This window comes from Chlamydotis macqueenii, chromosome Z (genome assembly GCF_036417535.1).
Source record: "Chlamydotis macqueenii isolate bChlMac1 chromosome Z, bChlMac1.mat, whole genome shotgun sequence".
NCBI lineage: Eukaryota > Metazoa > Chordata > Aves > Otidiformes > Otididae > Chlamydotis > Chlamydotis macqueenii.
Window position 1 is genome coordinate 23,871,673 of NC_141593.1, and position 12,375 is coordinate 23,884,047.

General features: G+C 41.8%; 1 protein-coding gene across 1 annotated transcript in view; it reads left to right on the plus strand.

The window, feature by feature from the left end:
• DMGDH (dimethylglycine dehydrogenase) overlaps positions 1–9,133 on the plus strand; it is a 46,777-nt gene extending 37,644 nt beyond the window's left edge. Inside the window, exons 15-16 of the mRNA XM_086771482.1 lie at positions 7,094–7,228; positions 7,915–9,133. Coding sequence (XP_086627608.1) covers positions 7,094–7,228; positions 7,915–8,130 — 351 coding nt within the window. The 3' untranslated portion in view covers positions 8,131–9,133. The remainder of the gene's footprint in view (positions 1–7,093; positions 7,229–7,914) is intronic.
• The last annotated feature ends 3,242 nt before the right edge of the window (positions 9,134–12,375 follow it).

Genomic DNA, 12,375 nt, shown 5'->3' on the forward strand with positions numbered 1-12,375 from the left:
TGGCAGAAAAAAAGATGTACATGCTGGCTCTGGGTCTCTGCAGCTTTGCAGCATCTGTAGTCATTTATACCATAATCTGTGTAAAAGGCTACTGTTCTTATCTGGTGACTCTACGCTTTGATGATGTGGTCTGTAGTGCTGATAAGCAGCAGTATGAAATCAAAACCTTTCACCTGCAAGAGGGTCATGGTGAGTAGGGGTAACCAAGAAAGCAACCATTTGTAACTATTTATTTATATTTTCCACTTCTGAATTGATTTTTTTTTTTTTTCTTAATCACTGACTTTAAAAGGGGAGCTGTGTTTGCAGTATCATAGCAAATTATTCATTTTTATCTTCTCACTTCTAAAATCCAGTATAGGGCTTATAGAGCAGGCATAGTGGGTGGAATGCCTGGCATTTGCTGTCCAGGTCTACTGGGAGCACTGCTTCAACTCGATGCTGGACAAACTGACCTGCAAGAGTTTCTGTAACTCCCCCTTATTGCCATTGTCCAGCCTTCCTTCACTTTCTCCAACTTCCCTCTTGTTTGAGAGGAATAACTCCAGTAGTAATCACTGACCCCACTCTACAAACAGGTGTAAGGTCGTGTTTTGTGCCATCTCTACTCCATGTAAGAAAGGAAGGAGGAGGGAGAAGAAAGAGCACAGCCTTTACTGAAGAAGGGATAAGGAGCCTAGGGGAAAGCAGAGGCATCTGAAAAACGATGGAGTGATGGAAAGGTACTAGGTATTTGAGAGGGTGGAAGGGTACTTCCCCTCCCCCCCTTGCCCCTTTATTTCACTCCCTATTGATTATGCCTGTAACATATTTATTCGGTGTACTTTTCCACCTAAGTCCTGTTCCCTCCAAATTAAAATTTAGGAGTGGAACCATACTCTGTGGTTACTTCACTCAATGTGTAGAGGGTCATAAAACAGAGATTTTATTCCATAAATTTATACAGAGTATGAGACACATTAGAAAGAATCTATTATGATTTTGTTATCTGTGTAAAATGCACACCTAGGTCACTCCCAGTGTGTTTGTTGGGCTGTGTAAAGGAATAAGCACCCACTGAGCTAGGAATTTTGAGCCAAAATAATTCAGTAATTCATCAGCTGTTTATATTGTATCAATTTCTTAGAGCTGGCTGTTTGCATACAAGAAGAGCTTAGGCAGACTGAATGAAAGACGCAGTGATGCAAGTGCCATACATACAGACTGGCCACATCTCTCTCAGAGAATTGCTTTGTGTGGTGTAAACTGTAGCTTTGGTTTGCTGCAGAAAAATAAACTTGTCAAATATTTGCTACCTCTGGAGGAAAATGATCTTCACTTACTGCCCTTGTGAGCGGGGTATCATATGGAGTGTTACCCTGAGATTATTTAAGACCATCCAACTGAGAATAATTAATTTCAAAATATTGCATTGATACTGTCTCCAGCGTGTTGTAAGGTGATGGTTATAGTAGATTGCAGCAGCTGTTGGCACTGCCCTACTCGGTGGGATGGCTTTGTGCTCCTAATTTGGCTGTATGCCAGCAGTCGTAAGTAACATGCCAAATACATTACAACATATCATTATTAAGAGATTTGCATATCTTTGCTGCCAGCTATTGTTGAATGGAGATGACATTTTTCTTCCTAGATACCTAGAGTTTATTTTGCTAAACTGCACAATCAAAAAAAATTTTTTTAAAAAGTTTTATAGATAGTTTCTATTCCTTTGCTTCCCTTAGCGACAAAAGATTTGTACAGAGGATTAGAATTAGGATCTGTATGTCACTGAAAGCCAACCACACTTGAAACATATTAACTTAAAGTTTTCAGGGTACATCCCTGTGTCTAAAAAAATAACTTCACTGGTTAACGTCTCCAGAACTTTTTTTTTTTTTTTTAAAAAAAAAGTGTTTTTATCTTGTGCTAGCAAACACATGGTAACTTACACAGGGTAAAATCCTGATGAGGACAAGGGCAAGGCAAATATTTATGTCCAATATGTTAATAGATGAGATAATCAATGGCCTCCCTTTAGTTATATCCTATTTGAAAATCTTAATTGATTTATCTTTGTGACATGATTTTCTATTGTAATCTGTATGTTAGGTAGTAGAAGTAAAAAGCACAACTCATCTTTTTTCTTGGTTTTATCAGATGAACTGCATTCAAATTAAAGAATATGAAGCTCAGCAGTAGATACTGTCTTTATCTTGTATCTAAGAAGATAGATGTTTTTATTTTATGTAAAAAACATTACATTACATTAATTACATTAAGCTTAATGCTTTGGGAGCTCATGCCAAGATAGTGTAAAGTCTTCTATATTTTAGGTGTAGTTTATTAGGACTTACTCTGAGTAGTAAAGGTTTTACATTGTTACTACATGTCAAGTGAGAATTTTTTTTAAAACTAAGATACAGTAAGAGCAGCTTTGAATTTTATATTTGTTTGAGGTTGGAGTTGTTCAGGGTTTTCCTTTGTTTCTGTTGCTTTTCCTCCATTTAAAATAATTTTATTACTGAATTAAGCTTTTTTGAATGGATTTTTTTCTTGCATTATATTTAGTGGGATAAGCTAAAACAAACAGAAGCTATACCCAAACTGACTGTTTTTCTCCTAGAAACAGGAAGCAGTTGTTACCAAGAATAACCAGACTGAGTTTGAATGAATTAGTTTCCAAAAGGCTGCTTTGATTGGAATGGATGATGTCATGCACACACACTTAAAAATCAAAAATGAATAGTGCTGGAAATGTGCTTAGTGTATAATTGGCATGGATACCCAAGAACTATAAAATAAAAAGACTGACCTACTCAGATTCATATGATCAGAATTTCTTAAGAAGATGCTTTAAATGTTTTGAAAATCTATATTTACACTTTTTTTTTGCATTTGTACATCATGCATACACATATTTTCATACATACATTTTTATACATGTTCATATAGTGTTCATATATTTATGTGTGTATTTAAATATGTCCATATATACACACACATTTTTGCAGAAAGTGTGCGTGTGTGTATTTATATATTTGTGTGTTTTTTGCAAAGTTTGAATTCTAGGTTACCTCTTGGTTGTTTTTGCAGGTTTTTCCATTATTCTAAAAAGACAGGAATGTTCTTAATCTTCAAGGAACATAAAATAACAAAGAACAAACCCATTATATGAAATCCCCCAAATCCATTTCCAGTTAGCATAAGAACTATGTAGTGATTTATTCCAGGCAGCTAAAAGCCTGGCCCAGTTAAAATTCATTGGGTAAAAATTTAATTTTGTATCTGAAACCAAGAGGCAAAGAATGATCCAGAGATATGTAGATTCTAAAGCCTGCTAGCCACCTGCTCTAATGGTTTCCATATCTAAAAGGTAATTCAGAAGTGGAAGACAAAATTATTTTTGTTGTCAACTTCAAGGTTCCAGTAATTAGTATATTAACAGGAGTTAGCTGTCATCGATAAAGTTAATCTGGAAGTGACCCATAAAAGCAGTACACATCTGTTACCAGGTTGTACTTAAAGCTCTGATGATGATTGCTGCATTAACCTTTATAGAAACTGTTTTTCCATTTCTCAATGAGGAATTTATAAAGGTTAAAAAACCCACAACAACCCCAAACATGAAAATGATAAGGGTTTTATAAGGCTTGCTTCTCTTTCTATGCCTATGCACTTACAAGTATCTGAATACTCCAGAAAAAAAAAAAAAAAAAAAAAAGCTGTCCTCTCAGTACAGCGGTTGCTACAAAGCCTTTGACAGGGTCCCTCACAACATCTTTGTCTCTAAATTGGAGAGATATGGATTTGACAGACTATTCAGTAGATAAGAAATTGGCCAGATGGTCGCATTCAGAGATCAGTGGTCAATAGCTTAATGTCCAGATGGAGATCAGTGACAAGTGGTGTCCCTCAGGGGTCTGTACTGGAACCAGTACTGTTTAATATCTTCATCAATGATATAGACAGTGGGATCGAGTACACCCTCAGCAAATTTGCAGATAACACCAAACTGAGTGGTACAGTTGACACACCTGAGGGACAGGATGCCATTCAGAGGGACCTGACAAGCTCAAGAATTGGGCCCATGTGAACCTCATTTGGTTCAACAAGGCCAAGTGCAAGGTCCTGCACCTGGGTTGGGGCAATCCCCACTATCAGTACAGGCTGGGGGATGAAGGAATTGAGAACAGCCCTGCAGAGAAGGATTTCAGGGTACAGATGGATGAAAAACTGGACATGAGCTGGCAACGTGTCCTTGCAGCCCAGAAAGCCAACTGTGTCCTGGACTGCATCAAAAGAAATGTGGCCAGCAGGTTGAGGGAGGTGATTCTTCTGCCCCTCTGCTCTGCTCTCGTGAGACCCCACCTGGAGTACTGCATCCAGCTCTGGAGCCCTCAGTACAGGAAATACATGGACCTGTTGGAGGGGGTCCAGAGGAGGGCCACAAAAATGATGAGGGGGCTGGAGCACCTCTCCTGTGAGGACAGGCTGACACAGCTGGAGCTGTTCAGCCTGGAGAAGAGAAGGCTCCAGGGAGATCTTACTGCAGCTTTTTCATATATACATAGAAGGGGGCTTATAGGAAATATGGAGGGTCTGTAGAAACAGGACAAGGAATAATGGTTTTAAACTAAAAGAGGTTTGATTCAGACTAGATAAAAGGAAGAAATTATTTACGATGAGGATAGTGAAGCACCATAGAAGTGGTAGATGCCCCAGGCTGGATAGGGCTCTGAGCAGCCTGATCTAGTTGAAGATGTCCCTGCTCCTTGCAGGGGGTTTGGACTAGATGACCTTTAAAGGTCCTTTGTAACCCAAACTATTCCATGATTCTGTAATTTGTGTTTCTAGTTGTAGGTGTTTCCTTTCATAATTGTTCCTGTGTAGTAGAAACGTACTTCTATGAAAAGTGAGAGGGAACTACCAGCAGCTGGTGAGATCTTTGCTTTATCTTTTCCATCTTTTCTCTTAGTTCTTGAGGCATTCTATCCAGGACTACAAAGTTTATAACAACTCTTCTTTCTGTGGCTTCTTTTTCCAATTTATTCTCAATCCAGCCATCTAAATAAGGAAGTTGTCCAAGTTACGTTTAAGACTTAGGAGATAACAGTGTGGGATAAGTCAGGCTCACAGCTATTGGTAGGCAGAATAAGCTCCTATCTGTGAACTGGGCTGTGGAATCAGGCTAGTTCAGAGGAATCAGCTCAAAATTATCATGTACTGTCTTATATACTCTTCAGGATTCAGAGACTTACTGATTGGTCCCCCTGTATTTGTCACATATTTATGCAATCTGCTTCTAGAAACATGAGAATCTGCTTGTACCTTTTTAGGCAAGCTGAAAAAGGGAACTCAAAATGATACTATTATTCTTAAATTAAGATGCTGCATTATCCCATGAAATGGTAGATATGGGAAAAAAAACATACATACCATAAAACAAGAATATGGAGCAAACGGCCAGCTCTGCAGCCTGGCAGAGACACCAAAGTGGAATAGTAAGAAGTTATTATCATGGTTGCTGGTTGTCATAGTTCAGCCCTGATCAGGACCAGACTACGCAGTCTCTCTCTCACTGCCCCCACCTTCCGAGAGAACAGGGAGAGAAAATATAAGGAAAAACGGCTCGAGGTTTGAGATAAGGACAGGGAGAAATCCTTAAAGTTACCATCACGGGCAAAACAGACTCGACTTGGGGAAAACTATTCATTTATTACTACAAACAGCAGGATAATGAGACAGAGAACAAGATAACCTCCCTCTACCCTTCCCTCTTCCCAAGCTTAACATTATCTCTACTACCTTCCCCTCCCAAGCGGCACAGGGGGGGAACAGGGAATGGGGGTTGCGGTCAGTTCATCACACGTTGTTTCACGCCTCTGCTTCATGGTTGGGGGAAGAACTCCTCACATTCCTCCCCTGCTCCAGCGTGGGGTCCCACCCCTAAGCCACAGTCCTTCCTGAAACTGCTCCGGCATGGGTCATCTCTTCCACGGAGTACAGTCCCTCCAGAACGGCTGTCCCAGCAGGCCCTCCACGGGCCACAGCCACCTTCAGGCATCCACCTCCCCCGATGTGGGCTCCTTCACGGGCTCCAAGTGGATCTCTGCTCCTCCGTAGACCTCCATGGGCTGCAGGGGGAAAACCTGCTCCACCATGGTCGTCACCACAGGCTGCAGGGGAATCTTGGCCAGGAGCCGCATTACTCCTCCCCCTCCTTCTTCACTGACCTTGGTGTCTGCAGCCGTTCCTCACAACAGGCTGGCAGATGTCTCTCAGGATCTTTTTTACATCTTATTCACTTCTCATCTCCTCTCCACTTCTTGCAGCGGGGCCGGGCCCAGTCGGGCCCAGTCGGCCGCCTGGCGAGAGGCCAGAGGGTGAGGCCTGTAAGGCCCATGAGGCCTGCGCCTCCCCCTCTGTGCCTCTGCCCCTGCTCAGCTTCTTCACATCTTCTCTTCTCTCTTTTTTTTTTTTTTCTCTTTTTCCCCTTCTTAAATACGTTATCGCAGAGGCGTTATCAGGGAACTTTCTGCTACCAATCGGCTCGGCCTTGGCCAGCAACGGGTCCGCCCTAGGCCCGGCCGAGTCCACTGAACAAAGGGGAGCAACTTCTAGCAGTTTCCTACAGAAGCTACCACCTTAGGCACCTTAGGCTCCCCCTCATTAAACAAAACCACGACACTGGTGGCATCAAAAAGGATGTGTGTCCACACAGGGAGGCCAGGGCTTTAGGATCTGGGTGTTTGTATTCCAAGTTTTTTATAGAAACTGAAATGAAACACAGTCTTCTGGCTTACAGCCTTAACTGGGCAGACAGTTTTGTAACACATCTCACTACGTATATCTTTCTGCTACACTTGGAATTACAATTACTAAGGGACTGAGATCTAGAAAAACTAATATACTCAACAAAGTTACCAAGATATAACATACTAATATGAAAACACCACGATAAAAGATCAGTCAAAGATTTTATTTAATCTATATTTCATACAGCATACTTAAGTGATAGGAAAACAAATGAAGACGAATTTAATTGCTTGTATCTCTAACCTTTTTGCAGAACCTGATTAACCATGTATCATCATTCTCTTCTATTTTTTTTCAGCCAGCAGACTTTACAGGAAAGCAAGCACTGAAGCAGATTAAAGATAAGGGGCTGAAACGACGACTTGTCTATCTCACCCTGGAAACAGATAACGTCGATCCAGAGGGAAATGAAAGCGTGTGGCATAATGGCAAGGTAAGGACTACAGATCATGTTACAAGAATCTAATGTTAATTCTCCATGAACATATTCTGACTTTGTGTTTCAATTGTGAGTGCATTATTTTTGTTTTACTGGCACAGAACGGTTTAAAGCTATGATAACCATTTTCTAATCTTAAAGCAGGAAGCAAAGACTAACTAAATATCTACAAAGAAAATGTGAAATACCATCAAGTCACAGAAACTAGAGTTGGAACAGACTCAAGTATTAACTCATCCATTCTCTTCTTCTGCAGGCTCACGATTGTCCTAACAACACTTTTGCTATTCACTTAAAAGAAACAAAACAATAGCAAAGGTTAGGCCTCCACACTTTAGCACAGATTGCATGTTGAAATGCTCACAAGCAGTTAAATTATTGTATATAGCAAGCATATGCAAGTGTATAATGTTTATTACAGTGAAAACTTAATTGAACACAATAGGAATAGACTGTTTTTTCAAGGAACAAAAACTTCCTAGTTTAAGGTGATGTCACCTGCTGTAGAGAATATTATGAACTGCATGACACACTTGAAACTTGCTTGATGTCTGAAGTGTATATACTGAAACTAGTATGTGAGATGTATAGTTGTTTGGTTTGTTTGTTTGTTTGTTTGTTTTTTAAGAAAACCTCACTGCATCTTGAAAAGAAAGGTAAATGTTTGTGTTTTTCATCAGGTTATTGGCAACACCACATCTGGAACTTTCAGTTACAGTGCTCAGCAGAGTCTGGCTTTTGCATATGTTCCCACAGAACTCAGCAACGTTGGACAGAAATTGGAAGTTGAACTTTTAGGAAAAAATTATCCAGCAACCATTATACAAGAGCCACTGGTGCTGACCGAACCAACGAGAATGCGCCTTCAGAGAAAGGGTGAAAGTCCCAAAATGTAAACACAGATGAAGATACAGTAAATTGTGCACCAGGAAATAGTTCCATTAACATGCATGAAATTAAGATAAACAAGCTACTCAGATTTGCTAATTACTAAACAGAAGATCCTCATTGCCACACATCAGTGAGAAATTCAATATTCTGATTCCTAATATGGGCTATTCGCATTAGACATCTGAGCACAGTTTCTGAACCAATATGTGTTCCCTCTTCTCAGTAGCACTTGTGAGCAGAAAGTGTCAGGGAATGAGTAGATCCTTGGTTCAGCTTGCTCCCATAATGGCTGGCAGATCTGAATTAACACAGAAGAGAAAGTTGCTCTTGGTATTGGCCAATAGCAAATTCTTCCTTCTCCTTGACACTCACAGTTCCTCCTTTGCCTGTCCTCAGGGTAAAGTATTTTATCCTGGCTTCTTACAACATGACATTACAAACGTATCGTTAAAATGATATCACTAGTTCAGCAGAGAAATGCTTCCTAAGGAACTGAAATACATCCCAGCAATCATTAAAAATAATAAAGGCAATATTAAAGGCAAACTGAACTGTTTTTCCCAATGTGTTACCCCAGCAGAAATTCTCACAGAAAATAAAAAATCTAGTTCTTCTTAATGAAACAGTTACAGAAAGCCCATTCTTCATTATTTTATGTGAGTCATCTGGTAGATTACATTTAATATCCTACAGCACACAGGATGATGTTATTGCTGAATTTTGAACAGAATTTAAAGTACAGTATCATGGATTTAGTGTTGTAAATCTGAAGAGCTAGGCTGACACCAGAGAACTTCTGATGTTCCTTTTCCTGTTAATTATAGATTGAACAATTATAGATTAGCAGGAATGTTGTAATATAGAAATATTAGCAATGAAAAAATATAATTAAATCCACATCAGAGGAGCTTTATTCAGTGTTAAATATTCGATAACTTGAATAAGCAGGATTGGGATAATATAAATGATGGGAACATACTAAATCATTAAAACACTCTTCTGAATTCCGTAATGTGCTCAACAATTCTTTTGAATAAGAACAATGTCATAATTTTAAACTTACAAAGAATAACGCTCCCCTTTAGGCTATAGGTAAAGGTATTTGAAGTACATACGAGTATGAATAATGTCCAAAATATACTTTCTCCAAAGGAGTTGGTGCCTCTAAATCTTCAGCAAAGAAGCAAATGTATAAATAGAATATAGCAGAAGAAACACAATTTGAATAATGAACAATAACTCTTGCTAAAGTAAGCTGACATTGCATTGTGCTGTTCTGAATATCTTTTACAAAGCATGTCAAAATAAAATATACAAGCTTTGGCAGGTTTGCATGTAGTACTATCTTGAGTGAAAAATCAATTCAGAAGTTATTCTGTGTTATGCTTTCATAAGTGATTTAGTTCTACTTTGCTGAACCAATCAGAGATATTACTTTCTCTAAAGATGAGATTATTTGTAATGAGGTGGTTAGCCAGTATTTTGCCTTGAGAATTTAAGAAATCTAAAATACAACACAATGCAATATTGTTTTATTTAGAAACATAGTTTTGAATTTCAGTATGTCTAAAGAAGATGCAAATTCACTAGACACCTAGAGTGTACAGCAACAGTTATCCTGAGACAGAGTCTCACAGATATACTTTCCTAATAACCTTCGCTGTGCCAAAACTCTGTTTCAACGATACCTTCCACATCGCAGTCTGGAAGTTAGAACCAGGTTTCTGACTCCTTTTCCAGCCTGGAAGAAAGAAATGCTATTCATTGACATGTCAACCAGACCAGAATGACTGTGCAGAAGGGGCAGGTTTTGTGCAGCAAAAGGTAATGAATCACAGATGTTAATTCCTACAGTCAAGTAAGCTCAGAAACTGTACCCTCCATCGGCTTGTACGACATTTCCAGCTGTAACCTCCCAACCACTAATTTCTTCTTGTAGCTGACAGGCAGCTACCTGTCTCGTTTTACAGTGTAGTATTATAGAGGCCCAAATAGTTATTTCCTTGTGGGCTTCTCATTGACAGCTGTTGTCACCCAACTCTCAGAAAGACTGAGCCTTGACCAGTTAATTTTCACTTGATGGACCAAGTGCCATGGGAGGCGGCCCTGGAGGGAAGAGGGGCCCAGGAAAGTTGGTCCACATTCAAGGAGCACCTCCTCCAAGCTCAGCAGAGGTGCATCCTGATGAAAAACAAGTCGGGCAAAAAGGCCAGGAGGCCTGCGTGGATGAGCAAGGAGCTCCTGGACCAACTGAAAGTAAAAAAGGAGGCCTATAGAGGGTGGAAACAGAGACAGGTAGTCTGGGAGGACTACAAAGAGGCTGCGCGAGTGGCCAGGGATAAGGTAAGGATGGCCAAAGCCCTGGCAGAACTGAATCTGGCCAGGGATATAAAATGCAACAAGAAGAGCTTTTATAGGTACGTAGGGGACAAAAGAAAGTCCAGGGAAAATGTAGGCCCCCTCCGGAAGGGAACTGGTGTCCTGGTTACCCGGGACATGGAGAAGGCTGAGGTACTCAATGACTTTTTTGCCTCAGTCTTCACCGATAAGGGCTCTTGTCTCACCGCCCAAGCTGTGGAAGGCACAAACAGGGACTGCGAGGATGAAGAACTGCCCAGTGTACTCAAAGAGCAGATTCGGGATCATGTGAGGAACCTAAAGGTGCACAAGTCCATGGGACCTGATGAGATCCATCCGCGGGTCCTGAGGGAACTGGCGGATGAAGTTGCCAAGCAACTGGCTATCGTATTTGAGAAGTTGTGGCGGTCTGGTGAGCTCCCCGATGACTGGAAGAGAGGGAACATAACCCCAATTTTTAAAAAGGGGAATAAGGAAGACCCGGGCAACTACAGGCCAGTCAGCCTCACCTCTGTGTCTGGCAAGGTCATGGAGCAGATTCTCCTGGAAACCATGCTAAGGCACATGGAGAGCAAGGAGGTGGTTGGTGACAGCCAGCATAGCTTCACCAAGGGCAGATCGTGCTTGACCAATTTGGTGGCCTTCTATGACAGGGTGATGGCATCGGTGGACAAGGGACGAGCAACTGACATCATCTACCTGGACTTGTGCAAAGCTTTTGACACTGTCCCGCATGACATCCTTCTCTCTAAACTAGAGAGACATGGGTTTGATGGACGGACCACTCGGTGGATAAGGAGTTGGCTGGATGGCCACACTCAGAGAGTGGTGGTCAACAGCTCAGTGTCCATGTGGAGATTGGTCACAAGTGGCGTCCCTCAGGGGTCTATGCTGGGCCCGGCCCTGTTCAACATCTTTCTCGGCGACATGGACAGTGGGATAGAGTGCACCCTCAGCAAGTTCGCCAATGACACCAAGTTGGTGTCGACACGCTGGAAGGGAGGGATGCCATCCAGAGAGACCTTGACAGGCTGGAGAGGTGGGCCCGTGCCAACCTCATGAAGTTAACCAGGCCAAGTGCAAGGTCCTGCACCTGGGTCACGGCAATCCCAGGCACAAATACAGGCTGGGCGGCGAACGGATTAAGAGCAGCCCTGAGGAGAAGGACTTGGGTGTGCTGGTGGATGAGAAGCTCAACATGAGCAGGCAATGCGCCCTCGCAGCCCAGAAGGCCAACCGCATCCTGGGCTGCATCAAAAGAAGCGTGGCCAGCAGGTCGAGGGAGGTGATTCTCCCCCTCTACTCTGCCCTGGTGAGACCCCACCTGGAGTGCTGTGTCCAGTTCTGGAGCCCCCAACACAAGAAGGACATGGACCAGTTGGAGAAGGTTCAGAGGAGGGCCACAAAGATGATAAAAGGGCTGGAGCACCTCTCTTATGAGGACAAGCTGAGAGAGTTGGGGCTGTTCAGCCTGGAGAAGAGGAGGCTCCGGGGAGACCTGATAGCGGTCTTTCAGTACCTCAAGGGGGCCTACAAGAAAGATGGGGAAAGGCTGTTTAGTAGGGCCTGTTGCAATAGGACGAGGGGTAATGGTTTTAAAATAGAGAGGGGTAGATTTAGATTGGAAATTAGGAAAAAAATTTTTACAATGTGAGTTGTAGAACACTGGAACAGGTTGCCCAGAAAGGTGGTGGAAGCCCCATCCCTGGAAATGTTCAAGGCCAGGCTGGATGAGGCTCTGAGCAACCTGATCTAGTTGGGGATGTCCCTGCTTCTTGCAGGGGGGTTGGACTAGATGACCTTTGAAGGTCCCTTCCAACCCTAACCATTCTATGATTCTATGATTCTATGATTTACTTTCACGATTTAGGGAAGGAGACAAAACCCATACC